General features: G+C 34.9%; 1 protein-coding gene across 10 annotated transcripts in view; it reads right to left on the bottom strand.

Annotated features, from left to right (window-relative positions):
- SCML2 (Scm polycomb group protein like 2) overlaps window positions 1-21,954 on the bottom strand; it is a 147,624-nt gene extending 125,670 nt beyond the window's left edge. Inside the window, exons 1-5 of one of the 10 annotated variants that reach the window (XM_023500308.2) lie at window positions 21,764-21,954; window positions 20,885-20,977; window positions 20,441-20,595; window positions 1,426-1,521; window positions 324-389 (exon numbers count right to left, since the gene is read on the bottom strand). In XM_023500308.2, the coding sequence (XP_023356076.1) occupies window positions 324-389; window positions 1,426-1,447 (88 nt within the window). In that variant the 5' untranslated portion in view covers window positions 1,448-1,521; window positions 20,441-20,595; window positions 20,885-20,977; window positions 21,764-21,954. Of the gene's footprint in view, window positions 1-323; window positions 390-1,425; window positions 1,522-19,658; window positions 20,181-20,440; window positions 20,596-20,884; window positions 21,121-21,388; window positions 21,497-21,763 lie in introns of those variants that run through there. The other 9 variants (XM_031958930.1, XM_031958925.1, XM_031958926.1 and 6 more) reach the window with 9 other exon arrangements.
- Window positions 21,955-22,253: the final 299 nt, after the last annotated feature.

The following is a 22,253-nucleotide window of genomic DNA, read 5'->3' as shown; positions in this document are numbered from 1 at the left end:
CTTCCCCATCTACTCCAGAAAGTTTTTCCTAAGAGGCTACAAGTTGTGAATGCCTTCTCATAGTGCCTCTCATCTGTTCTGTACATATCTTGAATCCAACCTAGTTATCAGTTGTCTCCCCCATTCAAATGTAAGCTCCTTGAGGGCAAGGACCATGTTTTTTGCCTTTCTTTGTTCCCTAGTACCTAGCACATACTAAGCACTTAATAAATGCTCTTTGTCTAGAGATTATAGTTTCTTTTCAAATATCAAAGGTAATAAGAAAAACTAAAGGTTAATAGGGAAGATAACTGAATGCATTTTCAGATTACTATAAAACATACCATTCTGCACAGGAAGATTGTTTGAGTGATTTTTTCCTTGTTTTTCCTTCTTAATATTCTTTGAATCTAAAAAGAAATATTATGACCAAAATGATTTTTAAGATTTAGAAGCAATCATATTGTAAAAGATCACTCAATGTTTCTTCAGTTGTTTATTGAAATTTTTCTAACAGAAAATTTACTTTTATTTATTGGTTTTATACAAATATGTAAAATGATGTAACCTGGAATTTAATTAGGCATGTTAGAAAATGCATTAATCAATAAGAGGCAGTGAAGTAGGGTTGTAATATTAGAATATGAAAAATCCTGGGTTCAAATATTGCCTCTGATATTTGTTAACAATGTGTACAAGGGAACAATGATTTTAATCTGAGCCTCAAGGAAGTGCAGTCTCAATCTGTATCAGTAGAAAAGAGTATAAACCAAAGAAATCAGAGACTATTAACACAGTGACACATTCAACACAATATAAAGATACCACTTAACAAAATGGAACAAGAAATTAATACATTCCCCAAAATACATCAGATATTGATCATAAAAACCAGAAAGTCACATTTTAATTTTATTTGATGTTTTGCTAACCATGTAGTTTTAAGAATTTGCAAGGCCTAGAGCTACAAAATATTTAGAAATTTAGAGCTAGAAGGGATTTCACAGATGTCATCCAGTCCAATCTATCTGTATAGAAAAACAAAGACAGAAGGAAATATAAAATTTCAAAGTAAGTTAATGTTGGACTCTTCTACTTCCTCGATCTACTGATCCCTCTTTACTCTTCCCTCTGAATTCAAGATAAGTACTTTCCAAAAGTCTAACCTACTGTATTTATTTTCTATAATACTATTCAAGACAAATATAACTGATGTTCACTGAATGCTATAAAACAGCAACTACCTAGCAAATCAATTAAGACCATCAAATTAAGTTTTTAAAAACTTTAAATTTTCTATCTTATTCTTTAAGTATTTCAAATTATTGATTAATAATCATATTATTGATTAATAATCAAATAACTTATTCTCCATGCATTCTAATCCAACAAACAAAAAACTGAAATATTTTTCTCCCATATTCTTTGACATGTAAATCACCTTACCTTTATTTATTATCTTCCCCATAGTTATCCTCTTCTTCAGTGTTCTTCCCCGGGGCAGGAAGACCAGGCACAGTCTTTTTATTATGTCAAAGATTCCTGAAAGACATTATTACTACAAATCAGTGGCAGGTTCAACATATATTACCTGTTTCTTTCTCCTTAAAACTGAATAATCAAAAGGAAGGCTACAAAAAACTTTGAATTAACAAACACTTTCACATTATGAAAATTCAAGTAAATCTCCTTAAGAGATAAAGACTTATTCAATAATCACCAAAAATAGTCCTTAATGGAAATTTGTGCATTCAGTGAATATTCTCTTTTAAAGAGAAAAAAACTATCCTCATAAACTCAATTAGAAAAAAGAACCATCAAATAATTTAGTCTCAGCATAACTTGTTTTCTTATGAATTTCTCTCCATTATCAAACCTAATCAACTGAAATTAAAGCTAAGAGAAAAGATGTAAGTTTTTACTTAAAAATTTGGTGAAAATCAAAATCAAAGTTTCAATCCCAATCTCTTGAAAATGTCCATATCTTGCTGAAAGAAACCACAGACAATAAATATAAATACTAAATACATATGCACCAAATTCCACAGCATCCAAATTTCTAAAGGAAAAATTAAATTAATTACAAGAGGAAATAGCAACTTTTCCCTCTCACAGCTAAATAAGTCTAATAACAAATTTTAAAAGTCAAAGAAATTAATAGAATTTTAGAAAAGTTAAATATGAAAACTGAATAGGAATAGAAAGGTGTACACCTTTTCTCAGCTATATGTGACACTTTCACAAAAACTGACTATGCATTAAAGCATAAAACATCACAATCAAATGCAAAAAAGCAGAAATATTACACATGCCCTTTCCAGACCATAAAGGTTTACATTAAATAAGGGGTTGTAGAAGCATAGATTAAAAGATAATTGGAAACTAAATAATGCAATCTTATAAAATAAATGGGTCAAAGAACAAATTGTTAGAAGCAATAATTTCATTAACAAGAATAATAAGATAACATTTCGAAATTTGTGGAATACAGCAAAAGCAGTACTTAGGGGAAAATATCTAAATGCATACATTAATACATACAAATTAAAAGAATAAATTTAAAATCCACAATTACACACAAAAATGTTAATACTGAAAATCAAAGAAGAGATGAATAAAATTGGAAGTAAGAAAACCACTGAACTAATAATAAAACTAGGATCTACTTTTATGGGGGAAAGTGAATAAGCCATTTGATTTGATCTTTTAAAAAAAAAAGGAAAAAAAAACAAACTATCAATTTCAAAAATGTAATGGATGGATTTATTACTAATAAAAATGAAATTAAAGCAGTTAGAAGCTATTTAGCTCAATTACGTGTCAAAAAAAAATCTGTCAATTTAAATGAAATAGATGGATCTTTTTTTGTTATTGTTGTTTTTTCAGATCTATCAAATTCTTCCCGATTCCCATTTTGCAGGGTTGTTTTTTGTTTTTGTTTTTTTTGAAAAGACAGTGAAATGGTTTGCCATTTCCTTGTCCAGGTCATTTTACAATGAGGAAACAAAGACAAACAGGGTCTTGTTTGTCAAGGGTCAAACAGCTACCAAGTGTCAGAACCCAAATTTGAACTCAGGAAGTTATTATCTTCCTGACTCCAGACCCTGCACTTTTTCCACGCAGTGGAAGGAGGAAAGGAGGGAGGAAAAGGGGAGCAAGAGAGGGAAGAAGCGGGGAAGGAAGGAGGAAGGAAGAAAGCAAGGAGGAAGGAAGGGAGAAAGGGAGGGAGAGAGGAAAGGAGGGAGGGAGAGAGGAAAGGAGGGAGGGAGAGAGGGAAGGGAGAAAAGGGGGAAGGAGGGAAATTACAAACCATATTCCCTAATGCATATTGATGTAAAATTTTTAAATAAGTTACCAGAAAGATTTTCAGTAATGTATCACGAAAATATATCAAAAAGATCATGACCAAATAGAACTTATATCAAGAAAATAAAACTGGTTCAATATTAGGTTTAATAATAGTAAAACTACCAGAATAATTAATTATATAAATAACAAAAAAAAAAAAAAAAATCACATGATTTAACAATAGACACAGAAAAGACTTGACAAAACACAAGGCACATTCCTATTAAAAATACTAGATAATATAGGATTAAATGGAGATTTCCTTAAAGTCATTGATATTTATCTAAATCACCATCAAATATTATCTATAATAGGAATAAACTTAGAAATTTTAAGTAATGAACTTCAACAAAATTGCGGATATTTAGGAAAAAAAAACATAGCATCTATCATCAGCATTTCTATGAATTACCAACAAAACCCAGAAGGAAGAGATAAAGAAATTTCATTTAAGATAACTGTAGACAATATAAGAAACTTGGGAATCTACCAGCTAAGACAAACCAAGGAACTACATGAACATAATTTCAAAATATTTTTCACACAAAGTCAGACCTAAACAATTGGAGAACTATTCTTTGTTTATTCATAGGCTGAGCCAATATCATAAAAATAATTTTTGCCAAGTTGATTTACTTATGCAGTGCCATAACAAATTACCAAAAAATGTATTTTGTAGAGTTAGAAAAAAAAAATCAAAATTAATCTCTAGCGACAATATATCAAAAATATCAAGGAAATCAATTTAAAAAAAGAAAAAAAAGAAAGGTAACTTAGCAGTACCAAATCTCAAACTGTACTACAAAGTGGTAAAAAATCAAAATAATCTGGTCCTGGCTAAGAACTACAATGGTAGATTAGTGAAATATATTTTTACACAAAATACACAGTAATAAATGTGCATAGAAATCTAATGATTTTGAAAAAAAAAAAAGTTTTGAAAAAAAAAAGATGCAAAATTTTGGGAAAAGAAATAACTATTTGACCAAAAATTACTGGAAAAACTAGAAAGCAGTTTGGCAGAAATTAGGTAATAGCCCAAAAATTTACACTGTATCTGAGATCAAAGACAAGAAGGGTAATATAAATTAGGGGAACATGGAATAATTAATGTACCTGGTAGATCTACTGTTTAGGGAAAAATCATATCCAGACAAGAGATAGAGGGAATTCAGGAATATAAAATGGATAATCTTGCTGACATGAAAATAAAAAGATTTTGCACAATTTTTTTTTTAATGCTGACAAGACTTAAGACAGCAGAAGCAGAAATTGGGGGGGGGGGAGGGAATGGACATTTTACAGCAGCAAGGAAGTTTGATTAAAAAAACTTCATTTCTTAAATATACAATTTGAGTCAAATTTATAAGAATACAAGTCAATCATCATTTAATACATGGTCAAAGAATATGAACAAGCAGATTATACAAAAAGCAATCAAAGTTTTTTATAGCTACATGAAAAAATGCTCAAAATCATTATGTATTAGAGAAATATAAATTAAAACAATTCTGAAATACACCTTACCTATCAGATTAGCTCTAACATGACAAAAAAGTGAAATAATAAATATTAAAGAGGATGTGGAAAAATAGAGACACTAATAATAATACACTGTGGAGTTATAAAATGATCCAAACATTCTGGAGTGCAATCTAGAACAATGCCCAAAGGGCTATAAAACTATAAATTCCCGTACTACTAGGTCTGTATCTCAAAGAAATAAAATTTAAAAGAAAAAACCTATATGTCCAAAATTATTTATAGCAGCTCTTTCTGTGGCAACAAAGAATTGGAACTTGACAGGATGCCCATGAATTGGGCATACATGAAAGTGATGGAATAGAATACTATTGGGCTTAAAGAAACTTATAAGCAGGATGGTTACAGAAAAACCTGAATTGATATAAAGAAAAGTGAGCAGAAACAGGAGAACATCATACACAGTAACAGCAATATTTTACAATGATCAACTGTGGAATAATTTAGCTATTTTATGCAATTCCAAAGGATCAATGATGAAAAATCCCATTATCTACCTCCAAAGAAAGAACTGATATAATGTAAATGCAGATAAAAACATATTTTTGATAGTATTTTATTTTTCCAAATACATGTAATGATAGCTCAATATTCATTTCTGGAAGATTTTGCATTCCAAATTTTTTCTGTCTCCCTCTCCACCTTCCCCTTCCCCAAAACATTAAGCACTCTGATAGATTATACACACATAATACTTTAAAACATTTCCATATTTGTCATCTTGTGCAAGGAAAATCAGAGCAAAAGGATAAAAGCCAAGAGAAAGAAAAAGCAATCAAATAAGCAAAAAGGTAAAAATACTAGAAATTTTTTTTTAACTTTATTTTTCTTGGGGTGATCTGTTTTCTTTCACAACATAACTGATAGAAATGTTTTCCATAACTACTCATTTGCTTACTTACTCAAGCAGGGAGGAAAAGAATTTGGAACTCAATTTTTAAAAATGAATTTTTAAATGTTTTACACATAATTAAAAAAAAAAAAAAAGAAAGAAAGAAATGGAAGGTTTCAAAAAACCTGAAAAGACTTTTATACTCTGATACAAAGTAAAGTTAGCAGAACAAAGAGAACACTATACATAGTAATAACAATACTGTATGATGACCAACTGTGAATGACTATGCTATTCTCACAACACAACTTTCCAAGATAATTCTGAAGGATTCATGATTTTAAAAAAATACTATCCATCTCCAAAGAAAAAGCTGAAGAAGTCCTAATCCATGACAGAGCTTATTTTTCTCACTTTATTTTTCTTTTCTTTTTTTGATTATAGCTTTTTATTTACAAGATATATATGCATGGGTAATTTTTCAGCACTGATAATTGTAAAAACCTTTTGTTCCCATTTTTTCCCTCCTTCCCCCTACCACCTCTCCCAGATGGCAGGTTAACTAATGTAAAATATGTTAATCACTTTATTTTTCTTGAAGATTTTTTGTGTTTTCTTTTTTAACATGACTACTATAGAAATGTTTTACATATGACTGCATATGTATAATCTACATCAAGTTATTTGTCTTCTCAAAAAAAGGGGAGGAATGAGAGGGAGAGAGAATTTGGAACTCAAAAAGTTTTAAAATGTTAAAAAAAATTTTTTAATTGGAAATATGCAAAAAAAGGTTTTTTAAATTATTCCCCAGTGGATAGCCACCAGAAGAAGAAATCAAAATTTTAGTTAAGACATATGAATAAATGCTCTAAAATCACTACTGACTAGAGAAATAAATTAAAACTCTGAGGTAGTTACCACTTAACATGTATTTTTAGCATGACATTAATATGACATAATAGGAAAATGACAAATGCCAGAGAGGATGTGAAAAAACTGGGACACAAATGCATTCCTAGAGAAATTGTAAACAGTCCAACTATTCTGATTAACAATTTGGAACTATGTCCAAGGGGTTATAAAATTTTGTATATCCTTTAACCTAGAAATACTACTTCAAGATCTGTATTTGAAAGATAGCCAAAAAAAGGGGAAAAGGACCTGTTTGTACAAAAATATTTATAGCAACCCTCTGTGGTAGCTTTAAACCAAGAGTTTTTGAACATGAATTTTTAAAATATACTTTGATAATTTTATTTCAATATAATTGATTTCCTTTGTAGTCAAATATACAAGTATATATCCATGTATGTTTGGAATGCATTTTAAAACTTAAGTCAGAGAAAAGAGGCTTCACCAGACTGTCAAAGGAGTTCATCAAACAAAAAATATCTAAGAACTGACTTAGAAGTAAAGATAATCAGCTCTGTTTTGCACAAATTGAGTTTAAGTTACCTACAGAATATCCAAGAGATTATCATTAAGCAGTTGTTATGTGACTGAAATTCATAAAAGAGTTTCAGGGTGGATATTTAGATTTGAGAGAGTTAGATATGCAGAGATAATTGAATCTATGGGAAAGAGTGTAGAGAACCAGACAAAAGTGGAATTGGAAGGGAAGTGAGTAGGCAAGGGGGAAGCATGCTGAGGGGAAGGAAACAGATAATCCAGCAAAATGAACTAAGAAATGTTAGCAGGAAAATCAGGAGACAGTCAAAGAAACCAAGGTATACTAGTATATTTGGGAGGAGGGGATGGGGAGAAGTAGTAAAAGAAATCAATGAGGAAGCAGTCAGGAAAAGATTACTGGATTAACAGTTAAGGTCTCCTTGACGACCATGAAGTCTGGAACTGAGTTACAAGGTTTTAATAAATGGAGACAAGAAGCTAAACCAGTGCGTAGAGAAACAAATGCTTTCTATTGGCAGTGAAAGGGAATAACAAGAAAGATTACTTGAGATACTAGAACCAAAAAGAGATTTTTAAAGGTGAGGCAAACTTAGGCATCTCTCCGGCAAGCCAGAGAATGGGTTAAAAAGAGCTAAGGATGAGATGCAAAATGAGGGGGGCAGGGTAAAGGGACAGGAGGGAGGAAGAGGAGGAAGAAAGCAGAAGAGCAAGAATAGCGTGTGTGTGTGTGTGTGTGTGTGTGTGTGTGTGTTTTAAAGTGGCAAATTCCTTTAAGTAATGGAAGGCACACATGGAGGGGTAGCCCTGACTATGAAGAGGATCACCACCAGGAGAGAAAAAAATAGGTGGAGAATTAGATGGGTTAATTTTAAGGTATGGGGTAATAACACAAAAATTATAAAAATTAATAGGGATCCTGGCAGCAATTTTGGCCAACTTAAACATAAAGAAATCTCTACCAAGGGGGGCAGCTAGATGGCGCAATGGTTAGAGCACCAGCAAGTCAGGAGGACCTGAGTTCAAATATGGCTTCAAACATTTAATACTTCCTAGCTGTGTGACCTTGGGCAAGTCACTTAACCCCAATTTCCTTAGGGGGGAAAAATCTCCACCAATAAAACCACATGACAATCCAGCCTTGTGCCCAAAATCTCCAAAGAGGAATCCACCACCTCTCTCAAGATAAGTCAAGTTTAATCTCTCCTCCATGTATTAAAAAGCTCTTGAACTACCTTATAAAGCTATCACTTCTCCTTGAATCTTTTTTCCAGCTAAAAATTTCCAATTCCTTCAAAAAATTTTCAAATACTATTCAAATACTATTCACTATTCTGGTTGCCATTTTCTGGTCACTTTCCAGTTTGTGTCAATATCCTTTAAAACCATAATGTCTAAAACTAAACATAACACTCCAAAATGAGGTCTGACACAGGCAGAATACAGTGAGATTATATTACCTACTTCTTCCTGAAAAGTTATGTGTCTATTAGTCTGTTAGCTTTTTTAGCTTCTGTATCAAACAGCAGACTCTCATTGAGCTTGTATTCCCCTAAAATTCCTAGATCTTCTTCAAAACAACCGCTTCATTCATACCTCTCCTCCCATTTTTGTGAATGTGATTATTCAACCACTAACTACATCAGGGGTCCTCAAACTACAGCCTGTGGACCAGATGCTGAGGACGTTTATCCCCATCACTCAGGGCTATGAAATTTCTTTATTTAAAGGCACACAAAACAAAGTTTTTGTTTTTACTATAGTCCGGCCCTCCAACAGTCTGAGGGACAGTGAACTGGCCCCCTATTTAAAAAGTTTGAGGACCTCTCATGATCTTGGATGCTATCAGATTTGACAGGCAAAGTAGTCAATTTTCAAAAAGAGCAAAAGAATGGATCCTTAAAACTACAAATTGACTAATCATGTTTATTAAAAAAAAGGATGGACTGTGGTCACTCAGAAGCTATGAGTTATGGGAACAAGTCACAAGAGACTATTTTACCTTTTTTTGACTAGAAGATCAAGCAAATATTATACACTAAGTATCTAGACTTCATATAGATATCTAAAACGGGTATCCTAAAGAAAGGAAAGGGACCTGTATGTGCCAAAATGTTTGTGGTAGTCATCTTTGTAGTGGCTAGAAACTGGAAAATGAATGGATGCCCATCAATTGGAGAATAGTTGAGTCAATTGTGGTATATGAATGTTATGGAATATTATTGTTCTGTAAGAAATGACCAGCAGGAGGAATACAGAGAGGCTTGGAGAGACTTACATGAACTGATGCTAAGTGAAATGAGCAGAACCAGATCATTATATACATCACCAACAATACTGTATGAGGATGTATTTTGATGGAAGTGATTTCTTTGACAAAGAGAAGATCTAACTCAGTTTCAAAATTTATCAATGATGGACAGAAGCAGCTACACCCAAAGAAAGAACACTGGGAAAAGTCGCAACAGAAGTGAGTATAAGGGTTAGTGTTGTAAAAAATTACCCAGGCATGGGTTCTGTCAATAAAAAGTTATAATTAAAAAAAAAAAAAAAAAAAGCTAAAGAAAAAATACATAAAAAAGGTGTCAAAATATCCTTGAGGACAAAATAACTGTGCTATGTGAATTTAGAACTGATTAAATGAGTACATGTAGATCAATCAAATAATCAACCATAATTCCTTAGATTTTTAAATAGGAAACACATATTCCTTAACTTTAAAACCCAAAATTTTGAATTTCAATAAATGTATTTAAGAGGTAGCCATAATTACAGAGTCAGGATTAATAAGTTAACAAAGACAGGTCAGGTAAGTAATTAGATAGTCAAGGAAAACTCAAACTGCTTTAGGAAATGTTTCATTAAATAAGTCAAGTACATTTCAAAGTTAAATATTTTTTCTATAAAAGAATCTAATGTTCAAAGAGAAAAGAGACATTTCAAAGTTCAAATGATGGTAGTTTATTACAATATAAAGAGTTCCCCCCTAGACTGAAAGTTCCAATGAAAAATCTTAGTTACAATATAAAAATAGTTCAATACAACAAAAGGTCTGAAAATAATCCATTTTCAGAAAATAAGCATCTGTCAATTGCTAAACACCTATAGCAATCTGAGAAATTAACATTTCAGATAAATATTCTTTTAACAACCAAAATAGTTCCTATTTTAACCATTTTGTTGGAAACAGCATAAATGTTAATTATACTGCTCTGTAATAGTTACTAAAAACTATCTCTCCCTAAATGGTCCATAACACCTGTGCATATATTGCCTTCCAACTCTTTAACTACTGTCAGTATATACTTAGTTCTGACCTGCTACTTTCTTCTCCAATTCCACATCAATTGGCCTGGGGATAGCCCAAAGGTATATAAATATGTCCCACAAAGATTGTCAGCTGTCTAATCTATGAAAAACTGACATTATTTTATGTAGTTTTAATTTAAGAAACACTGGACTTTGGATGACATCTCCTTTCAAAGAGAACCACTGTCATGTGATAATATCTTTTTAATTTAATTTTCCAAAAGTATTTTTTTCCAAATACATATATAGCTTTCAACCTTCTTTTTTGTAACACCTTGTGTTCCCAATTTTTCTCCCTCCCTCCCCAAGACAGCAAGCAATCGCATATAGGTCATATATGTACAATCCATTCAATCTACATTTATTCTCCATAGTTTTCTTTCTCTACCTAGATGTGGATGGCATTTCTCCAAGTCCATTGGAATTGCCTTGAATCAGGTTATTGTGGAAAAGAACCAAGGCCATGACAGTTGACTGTTACAAATTCATGTTATTATTGTGTACAATATTTTCCTGATTCTGCTTCTCTTCAATCAGCATCAGATCATGTCAAACTTTCAAGACTTTTCTGAAATCATCCTGCTCATCATTTCTTATAGAACAGTGATATTCCATTACATTAATACCATAACTTTTTCAGCCATTTCCCAACTGATGGGCATCCATTCAATTTCCAATTCCTTCCCACTACAAAGAGCTACTAAAAACATTTTTGCACATAGGGCTCCTTTTCCAACTCTTTTATGATCTCTTTGGGAGACTGTTGCATCAAAAAGTATGGACAGTTTGATAGCCCTGTGGATATAGTTCCAAATTGCTCTCCAGAATGGCTAGATCATTTCACAGCTCCAATGCATTAAGAGTGCATTTCCCCACATCCCCTAGAATATTTATCATCTTTTCCTGTCATTTTAACCAATCTGAGGTGTACCTCAGAGTTGTCTTAATTTGTATTTCTCTAATCAATAAGCTATTTAGAGCATTTTTTCATATGACTAGAAATGGCTTTAATTTCTTTATCTGAAAATTGTTCATATTCTTTGATCATTTATCAATTGAGGAATGACTTTAGTTAGTTCTCTATTTTAGAAATGAGTCCTTTATCAGAAATACTATAAAAATTTTCCCCAGCCTTCTGCTTCTCTTCTAATCTTGGTTACACTGGCTTTGTGCAAAAAGTTTTTAATTTAATGTAATAAAAATTATCCCTTTTGCATTTCATAATGTTCCCTAATTCTTCTTTGGCCATAAAGTCCTTACTTCTCCACAGATCTGACAGGTAGACTATCCCTTGTTCTACTAATTTCATGCAGTGCTATCTTGAGAATTGAATTTAAGTGAGGCAAGGTTTCAGTCATCAATCTCACTCTTTTCTATTCACCAGAGTAGTAAGACAAAAGTCAAGACAATGTGCTGTGGCCCAGGGTACAGAAGATGACCCTGGCATTTTAAGTTCTAAGCACTCCACAACATTTGGGGTGGAGTGGGAATAAGTCTTCTCATGCTTGAGGTAGATAATCACTAATGGCAATTTCCTCAACCCTTTTTAGCCTATCTGCAGAGATAGCTTGGTTGTTAAGAGTGTAGTCACTGCACATGCTATAGCTTCTTGGGAGTTACCAGTGAGAATATAAGGTGAAAGGTAGCCACCAAAGGGACTCTGAGGTTCTCTACCACAGGCAAAATTGAAATACAAAAGTCAACATGATCATTATTTGGTTAAAAACAAAATATACCCATAAGTAAAATCAATGAATGAAACAATGGAGACTAAACTGTACAGAAAATGCCTTCCCATATTATCAATTCTATAGTCTGATATGGTGTTACTCGCCTGTAGCAGTAGCCTAGGCAGTTAGTTGACCTGGAGTCAATAAGACCCAAGTTCAAGTCCAACCTCAAGACATTTATTATGTAACCCTGAACAAGTCACTTAATCAATACTAGTCTGTTTCCCCAACTGTAAAATGGAGATACTAATAGGTTCTATTTCCCAGGATTGCTGTTGAGTATAAAATGAGATATCTGCAAAAAACACTTGGTACAGAACCTGATACATAGTAGGTGCTATATAAATGCTTATTTCCATCTTTTCTCTAGCTTACTAATAGGAGAGACTGGTAGATCTTTTGATTTTGGGAAGCTCAATAGATCTCTATACTAAATGGCACCAATATGATAAGTCTCCACAAGAAAAGTGCTGAAAGAAAGGGAAAATAGATTAGAAATAGCACAAGCTTCAATGCCTAATAGCAAGATAAGGAGACCCAGTATCAAAAAAACAAACAAACAAAAAGTAAATTAAATAATTTTTTTAAAAATCAGAACTAGAAATTAACTATTTGATACATACATACACATACACACACACACCCCTGACTCATGAGAAATTACTAACAGTAATCTTAGAATTTTCCTCTGAATTCATTGTAAAATAAATTTTAGAACAAAAAGTTTCTGGGAACTGAAAAGTAATAACATATAACTCTTTCTAATCAACAAATAAACTGGAAGCAAAGCAATAGTTTGAATTTCATATATTGAACTGAATGGAATTTTAATTTACCTTTCAAAAAGCAGTTCATAAATTTTAAATAACATGTTTTGCTCAAATAATTGATATTTATCACTGAGGAGAATGTTTATTATATGACATCTATTTTGATACACGAGAACCTCTTCCACCAACTCACTACTAACTATATCTTGGGGAACTACTTATGGCTTAGAGTGTTTTAGTGACTTTTATATGATCAAACAGCTGATAAATGTCGAGAGTTAGAATCTGAATCTAGGCGTTCTCTGCTTCAACTACAGCAATCTATCTCCACTGAATCATTATACTTTTCCCATAGAATATTTAAATAAATTTCTATTTCCCTTGTTTTTGTATGTATAGTAATCTGCTAAAAATATTAAAATCTATCACTTAACTTACTGAATTTCATGTGATTTAAAACCTAAATTACTTACATAACATAATTTTCATAAATAACATCACCAACTTACCATTTAATTTTCTTATGCGATATAAAAATTAGAAAAAATTAAAATGTTATGGTAACTTCTAAAAATACATATACATATATAATGTATATAAAAACATGACTTGTAGCTCTTATCAAAACAAGAATGTCCTTAGTTAAAAAAAAAAAAACTGAGTTTTCCTAATAACTTAAATTCCTTTCGATTTGTGATCTATATTAATCAAATCAACTCTGAAAAACTCAAGAAATTTGACCTTTCCCGAGTTTTCCTAATAACTTAAATTCCTTTCAATTTGTGATCTATATTAATCAAATCAACTCTGAAAAACTCAAGAAATTTGACCTTTCCCAGATTAAAATAAACATGAACTCAAGTAGGCAAATCAGCTATTTTGAATAATTTGATTATCTGAAAATTCAAATTTAAATTGTTTCTTTATAATTGCTTGTCATTTGTTTTTAAAACAATTTAAATGAAATTTACCTTTTGGAATAACCTTATTTATACTTCAGAAAACAGAAAACTAAAAAGTCAAAATTTACCTAAATCCTAATTTACAATAGTAAATTTCTATTCATTTAAAATACAGTCATGGGGTCAGTAAAGAAAGTCTGCAAATTAACATTTTGACAAAGTACATAGTCAAGTTACAGCTTCTCCCCCTCCCCATAACTGGTCTAGATTTATGATTTCTAGCAGATCTAAAAGAAATAATGGAAATGACAATAGTAATCCACATTAGACAAGACTATAAAAATACATATAATTAACATGAATCTATAATGTCCCAAAACCTAAACTGTCAAGTTCTTCAAACATTAATACAGATATCAGCTAATCACCCAACTAAAGTATTTCTACCACCATTCAAAACATGTTTATTAGCACTGAAATGTTATGTGTGTATATAGAGATATAGATAGATATTTCAAAAGGTTCTAAAAACAAGTTAACTTGAAGAAACACAGGCATAATAGGCAAATTACCTATACTATCATAAAAGAAAAAACTTTTAATTAGATGATATACTTCTTTACATTCTGGCATATTACTGAAATAGTTATACATTATCTTTCAAATCTATTACTTTATCACTATCAAATGTCTCAACAAGTTCATTATCTTTCCTTTCTACCATATCCTGTTTAAGGAAGTTTAAACAGATAAGCAAAAAGATAAAAGTTTGGCAACATTAACATCAACTACTATTTGAGTCTAACTATATTCACATTTCAAAATAATTTCTTCTTTACTCAAAAATAAAGTGTGTCATTTATTGACTCTGTAGTAATGTACTGACCAAAAGATTTTTAATTCCATATATTAGTTCAAACATAATAATACATGAACTTAGTGGAGCATACAAATAATAATTTTTATAATTTCTGAAATAACCTGCTTAAAGAAAAAAAATCAAAAAACAAGAATTTTTTTTTCATAAAAAAAAAGGAAAGAAATACAGGAAATTACCTCAGACTGCCATTAACTATTATAATAAGAACAAAAATGATTTAAATGGCTTAAAGGTAAGCATTAGGAAAACAGATTAGAGACAGACAAATAACAGCAACAAGAGAAATTCTTATTTCTGAGACATCACATCTCTGACTTCATTGTTCCTGAGGAGAAGATAGATGTACTGTAAATCCAATTCAAAAAACATTTATTAAACTTTTACTAAGTGCAAAACACTTCTATTATGCTGTGGAACAAAGACAAAACAAATCATTGTAGAATATTCAAATAGTTTTCAAAGAAAATAATGTGATTCCAGTTGGCTTTTGGAGATTAATGTCCTTCAAAATGACCTGATATTTATGCAGTCTTTTCAAGGTACTTTACTATTATTTCTCAGGGAGGGTCCATAAGATTATTATGATCACCATTTCACAGATGAATAAAGACACCAGCACCAACTTGGAGTAGGATGAAAGCAGTTAAAATTCAACAAAATTAAAAAGAGCTCCCATAACAAGTATTTGTTAAAGCTATTAAATTTTTAAACAACTCAACAAGTGTTTCAACAAGAATTAGTTAAAATTCAAATAAGGATATCACAACCTTAAAATCTTGACCATTAAAAAAATACTTTTTTATCTGAGTAATTTATACTGGGGGTGGGAGGTAAGGGTGGGTGGGAAAAACACCTCAACCAAGGAACAAGGAAGCATTCAGGTCACACTTAAAAGTGACCCCTTAGCCACACAAAAAATTCTTACTTCACTGGTTTAGAGCTTCCTGGAGCACAAAAATTTCTCACAAATATATTTTAATATAAAACTGAACTGCAGTACCATTATTATTCACATATTTCTTGCAAGTAAAAAGTCGAATGATTTGTAGAAAGAATATTCTTTATGGGATTTTTTTTCCTTAATTGTTCCTCTAAACTTTTTCCACTAATTTTTATGAATAAATTTTTAAAGTATTCAACAACCTACTTATTACCTTCTTTATACATGTGTCCTAATTTACAGTACCTTGCATGAGTACATACTGAACAAATATGTTCTAATGTTAAAATAACAACAACAAAAAGGTCTGACAATTGCAGGAGCACAATTTCCTTTAAGGCCTTACTTTTTTTTTTTTAATAGCTTTTTATTGACAACATATGCATGGGCAATTTTTACAACATTGTCCCTTGCACTCACGTCTGTTCCAACCTTTCCCTTCCCTCCCTCCAACTCCTCCCCTAGATGGCAGGCAGTCTCATATATGTTAAACATGTTAAAGTATATCTTAGATACAATATATGTGTGCAAAACCATACAGTTCTCTTGTTGTTGCACAAGAATTGAATTCAGAAGGTAAAAATAACCTGGGAAGAAAAACAAAAATGCTAGTCCACATTCATTTCCCAATGTTCCTTCTCTGGGTGTAGCCAATTATGTCCATCTTTGTTGAAGATATCCACATCCATCAGGATACATCCTCATACAGTATTGTTGTTGAAGTGTATGCATAATGATCTCCTGGTTCTACTCCTTTTACTTGGCATTATAGGGTTAGGATTAGGGTCGGTCTCTCCAAGCCTCTCTGTATTCATCATGCTGGTCATTTCTTAAAGAACGATAATATTCCATAATATTCATATATCACAATTTACCCAACCATTCTCCAATTGATGGGCATCCATGCATTTTCCAGTTTCTAGTCACTACAAACAGAGCTGCCACAAACGTTTTGGCACATGTGGGTCCCTTTCCCTTCTTTAATATCTCTTTGGGATATAAGCCCAGTAGTAGCACTGCTAGATCAAAGGGTATGCACAATTTGGTAACTTTTTGAGCATAGTACCAAATTGCTCTACAGAATGCCTGGATCTGTTCACAACTCCACCAATCAGTGTCCCAGTTTTCCCCACATCCCCTCCAACATACGTCTCTATCTTTTCCTGTCAGCCAATCTGAGAGGTGTGTAGTGGTATCTCAGAATTGTCTTAATTTGCATTTCTCTGATCAATAGTGATTTGGAATACCCTTTCATATGAGTAGAAATAGTTTCAATTTCATCATCTGAAAATTGTTCATATCCTTTGACTATTTGTCAATTAGAGAATGGCCTGATTTCTTATAAATTAAGAGTCAAACTTACATGAACTGATGCTGAGTGAAATGAGCAGAACCAGGAGATCACTATATACTTCAACAAGAAGCGGATTTCTTCAACAAAGAGACCTAACTCAGTTTCAATTGATCAATGATGGACAGAAGCAGCTACACCCAAAGAAAGAACACTGGGAAATGAATGTAAACTGTTTGCATTTTTGTTTTTCTTCCCGGGTTATTTTTACCTTCTGAATCCAATTCTCCCTGTGCAACAAGAGAACTGTTTGGTTCTGCACACATATATTGTATCTAGGATATACTGCGACATATTTTAACATATATAGGACTGCTTGCCATCTAGAGGAGGGGGTGGAGAGAGGGGAAACATTGGAACATTAGTGAGTGCAAGGGATAATGTTGTAAAAAATTATCTTGGCATAGGTTCTGTCAATAAAAAGTTGTAACAAATTAAAGAATAAATTTTTTAAAAAGTCAATTCTCTATATATTTTGAAAATGAAGCTTTTATCAGAACCTTTAAAGGTAAAAATGTTTTCCCAGTTTATTGCTTCCCTTCTAATCTTGTTTGCATTAGTTTTGTTTGTACAAAAGCTTTTTAATTTGATATAATCAAAATTTTCTATTTTGTGATCAATAATGATCTCTAGTTCTTCTTTGGTCATAAATTCCTTCCTCCTCCACAAGTCTGAGAGGTAAACTATCCTATGTTTCTCTTATTTATTTATAATCTCATTCTTTCTGCCTAAATCATGAACCCATTTTGATATTATCTTGGTATACGGTGTTAAATGTGGGTCCATAAGGCTTTACTCTTGAAAAACACTCAATACTGAAATGAGCAGATCATTATACACTTCAACAATACTATATGATGATCAATTCTGATGGATGTGGCTCTCTTCAGCAATGAGAGGATCCAAATCAGTTCCAATTGATCTGTAATGAACAGAACCACCTACACCCAGAGAAGGAACACTGGGAAATGAGTATGGACCACAACATAGCATTTACACTCTTTCTGTTATTGTTTGCTTACATTTTTGTTTTTTCTTTTCAGGTTATTTTTACCTTTTTCTAAATCCTATCTTTCTTGTGCAGCAAGATAACTATATAAATATGTATGTATGTATATGTGTGTGTGTATATATATATATATATATATATAATATATATATAGTATTTAACATTTACTTTAACATATTTAATATGTATGGGACTACCTGCCATCTAAGGGAGGGGGTGGAGGGAAGGAGGGAAAAAATTGAAATAGAAGTTTTTGCAAGGGTCAATGTTGAAAAATTGCCCATGCATATGTTTTGTATATAAAAAGCTATAATAAAAAAAAAAAATGAACTGGAAAAAAAAAAAAAAGGAAAAAAAAACCACTCAGCATAGCATAGTAGAGAAAGTGAAGGTCTTAGGGCCATAAAGGTCTAGGATGTGATCATGATCATCATTTTACCACTCTAGGCTTTACTCGTTTCCTCACTGGTAAAATAAAATATTACTTATATTAACTCCTTCACAAGTTTGATGTGAGGCTCCAAGGTAAAATACCTTGCAAACCTTAAATTATTACGCAAAAATCACAAAGTATCAGTTGCTATCATTAATACCAAATCAGACATCTTTGTGCTATGTACATTGTATAAAAACTTGGAGCATGCTTTTTCACACAGCAGTTATATCCCATTTCTTTTCCAAAATAACATTTTCTAAAATCCAGTCAATCTTTCAAAACATTTGGCTACTACCTTCCTAAATGATTTCAGGAACTCACTGAGGTGTTAAAGGTATAAAAAATCTCAATATATTTTGAATATAAAAAGTTCCAACAAACCAGTTGGCCATGTATACCAAGTAGGCATGTATTAAAGAGAAAAGACCTTTCTCTTTTCATAACTCTTTAACTTATACAAAATAATCAGATGCATAATAATGCTAATGAAGTCCTGTTATTAGCTTCTGGTAAGTAGTATAACCCCGATTTCTTCAAAAGCAATGCTTCATATAAAGAATAAACTCATGTCCCAAGCAAAATACCTTCTTCTGCAGGAACTTCCTCAACCCCTCTTAAAGCTAGTGCCTTTCCTGTCAATTACTTTCTAGTTCTCTAGTACGTAATTTGCTTTGCATATATTTATTTACATACTGTCTCTGTCATTAGAGGGTAATCTAATCTGATTGTAATTATTGTCTAACTGCAATATTTCCAGTTTAAGACTCAGATAATATTCTCTCAAATCTGGAAGGATTCATTCTATAAAACATTAAAACGGAACATAAAGTTTCTGGGGAAAAAATCCCTTTGTAAGCCTGTAGATGGCATGATGCTGATCAAATTATTTTTTCTGTATCAATTTCTTCCCCTCTGATATACTGAAAATGTCTCTACCTTCTAATATTTGGAAGTATAGAATCTTGTACAGTAAGTTAAATAAAGTTTTTTTATTGGTGAAAATGATTATTGTATAATACTCTGAAGATTACTAAAAATAAAAAACAATGTAAATTACTTTCATAAAACCAAGACTAAGAATAAATCTCGTAAAAATATGCAGCATTGTATAGGAAATCATAAAATCTACTTCTCCTTTACTATAATCATACCTACAAAGGTACACTTGAGGGGAAAAAAAAACGCATCTGTTTCTCCCCCTCCCCTCAAACAAACCCACTTACCAAAATAAGACTAGGTTTTTCCTCCACTATATGCAAAAGAAGCAGAGCCTCTAGTCACTCATTGCCTCCAAAGGCAGTCTCTTAGGAAGAGTGAAATAAAGAATTCCCGACAGAAGCCGCTCAGCACACATACTGCAGCCTAGCTCGAGTGAATGGTCCCCGCTAGCATTGTAAACACAGCAAACTTGCGTCCAAGCGACTCTCTCTCCAGGGACGCTCCCCAGCTACAACACCCAGAAAGCGCGTTCCGCGCCCCACTCCGGGAGTAATCCGAAAGTTTCGAAGGAGTTCTCCACGATCCGCCAAAGACACGCGTGCTCCGGGATCCGGGACCCAACTTCGGAGCATCACGCATCAAGTTTCCTCTCCAAAGGCACCCGCTCCAACGTGTGCAACCCGCCGCCCTTGCTCCGAGAGTGGGCAACAAACAGCGCCCGTGAGTCGTCCCTCAGGAGAGCGCGCACCACCCGCGGCTGCCACTCGGAGGGGTGCCCTTCCCCATTTTCCTTCCTGCCCGCTAGTCTGGGGAAAACGAGGGTTAAAAAAAAAAGTAAAAGGGGTGGTGTCCCGTCAAAGGAAAAAAAGTTTTGGGTAGGAGATGTCAGGTTCCTGGGGTAGAAATGCATTGAGAAAAAAGCTAAATAAGGGAGGGGGGAGGGAGAAAAGGAAGGAGGGATATACCACATGCCCGCCGGGGGATGTCCGTGTCTGGGAAAGTGCTGAGACCCACCCCCCACCCCATCCGGGCCCGGAGAAAGAAAGGAAGGAAAAAAAAAATTCACCTCTTGTGTGCTCAGGACACCTGGAGTAGGTTTCTTCTAGGTTTTCGAGTACAGTTTGGGGAGGTGGGAGGGATGGAGGCGCGAGCTGGGCGCCCAGGAGACGCAGACTCCCTGGGAAGTCACGAGCGGAGGAAAGCGAGCGCGATCCAGGAAAGCTAAAGGGAGGAGGGGGGAGGTGCATTAAGAAGGGGGGAAACGACGCCGCCGTGAGCCCACCTCCCGCGGTGGGGGCGGGGGTAGGGTGCCTCCTCGGACGCGGGAGAGGGGAGGAGAGAGGGGGCGGAGCCCTAACTCCCCTCCTCACTCCGGCCGAACAGGGCGCGCGCAGCCCGGCGGTTGTGAAGGGGGCGTTCCCCGCGCAAGACAGCCCGGGCGAGAGAGGGGTTCACCCACCCCACCCCCCCAACTCACACACAAACACACAACCGATACCTACTACCTTACCGGAGGGAGCTAGACGGAGTAGATTTCGGAAAAATGAGCCGCAGGCTGAAGAAAAGGTCACGACTCACCTCCTCCGAGGAGAGGTCCCGGGCCCTAGCGATGGAAGCAACAGCGGCTCTGTCACCTGGGTCCGTCCGGCGCCGGAATTCACGCCGGCGCCGCTGCTGTCGCCGCCATGTTTGGGTAGCGCCGTGCGGAGCCGCGCATGCCCCGCAGCGCTCGAAAGCCCGGGGGTGGGGGTGGGGGTGGGGGTGGGGGTGGGGGTGGGGGGGCGGGAACCAGGAGGTCTGGAGCGCGCTGCTCCGCACACATTTCTTTGCCCACCCTCACCCCCACACACACCCCGACTCCTCCATCCCGGCCAGCCTCCTTTACTCCTCCCTCCCTCCCCCGCCTCTCCATCTCCGCCTCCCCAAACGGAAAGCGAAGCCAAAGGGTCCCTATCCTGGACACCGCCCACCCTGCCACGCGCCACGTGCCTTCCACAAGTCCACTCCACCTCACCCAAAGTGCTAAAACGACCCGGGCTAGGCTATGTGCGTATGCATGTGCGTTGTGCTTGCCTGCAGAGGGGGAACCCGTCGGGAAGATGGTGTTAAATGCGCCTGCAATAGTCCTTTACGTCAACTGACGGGGCATGGATGTACTAACGGAACTCAACGTTCCAGTTCTAAGGGAGCATCCTCGGGCGGTTCAAAGAAATGTGCTTCGCCCCCCCCTCCCGCCCCCCGCTTCCCTACCTGCGAGGAGTCCCCTTCGTCCCCGGAGGCAGCAACCTCCCCGCTCCCCTTGCCCTTCGTCTTCCCGCATAGCCCCCTAAATCAGATTTGACCCCGAGGACTACCAGTTTAGGAAGCAGGCGATAGATACCCGACCAACCTTAGGCAGGTTGATGGCTGGCCAAGAAAATATTACTCGCAAATTGCCGAAGTGCGCCAGAGCCGAGACGTTCTTGCGAGCGCGTTTCAACCTTTTCCATGAAACTTTTTGCCTTTTTTTTTTTTTTTTGAAGTTACGGCTGTGCTTCCCGCCACGCTGCTCAGTGTCCAGTACAGCAAAAAGGTCTGCCTGCGCCCCCCCCCCCCATCCCGCCCCAAGTCACATCAGATTGCTGCATTGGATACGAAGTTGGTTCCAACGGGGACACCCCGGAATCTAGCTAGAAGCCTGCTTTGCGATCCTTTGATCTGTCTTCGAAATGCAAAGTTTTGAGTCACCGGGTATCGCCTTCCGAAAAGGAAGGTGTTCCCTTATCACTTCAAAGCTAAGCCTGCCCTCTTTGCTAGCTTTGAGAAATTACCATAGTTCTGGTTATTTTTTTGAATTGGAAGTAATTTTTTAGGTCGGTTTTGCAGCTTGTCTCCGATCT

Source organism: Sarcophilus harrisii, chromosome 3 (assembly GCF_902635505.1).
Source record: "Sarcophilus harrisii chromosome 3, mSarHar1.11, whole genome shotgun sequence".
In the NCBI taxonomy this organism is placed as follows: domain Eukaryota; kingdom Metazoa; phylum Chordata; class Mammalia; order Dasyuromorphia; family Dasyuridae; genus Sarcophilus; species Sarcophilus harrisii.
Note: the sequence above shows the minus strand (reverse complement) of the source record. Positions and strands in the feature narration are given on the sequence as shown.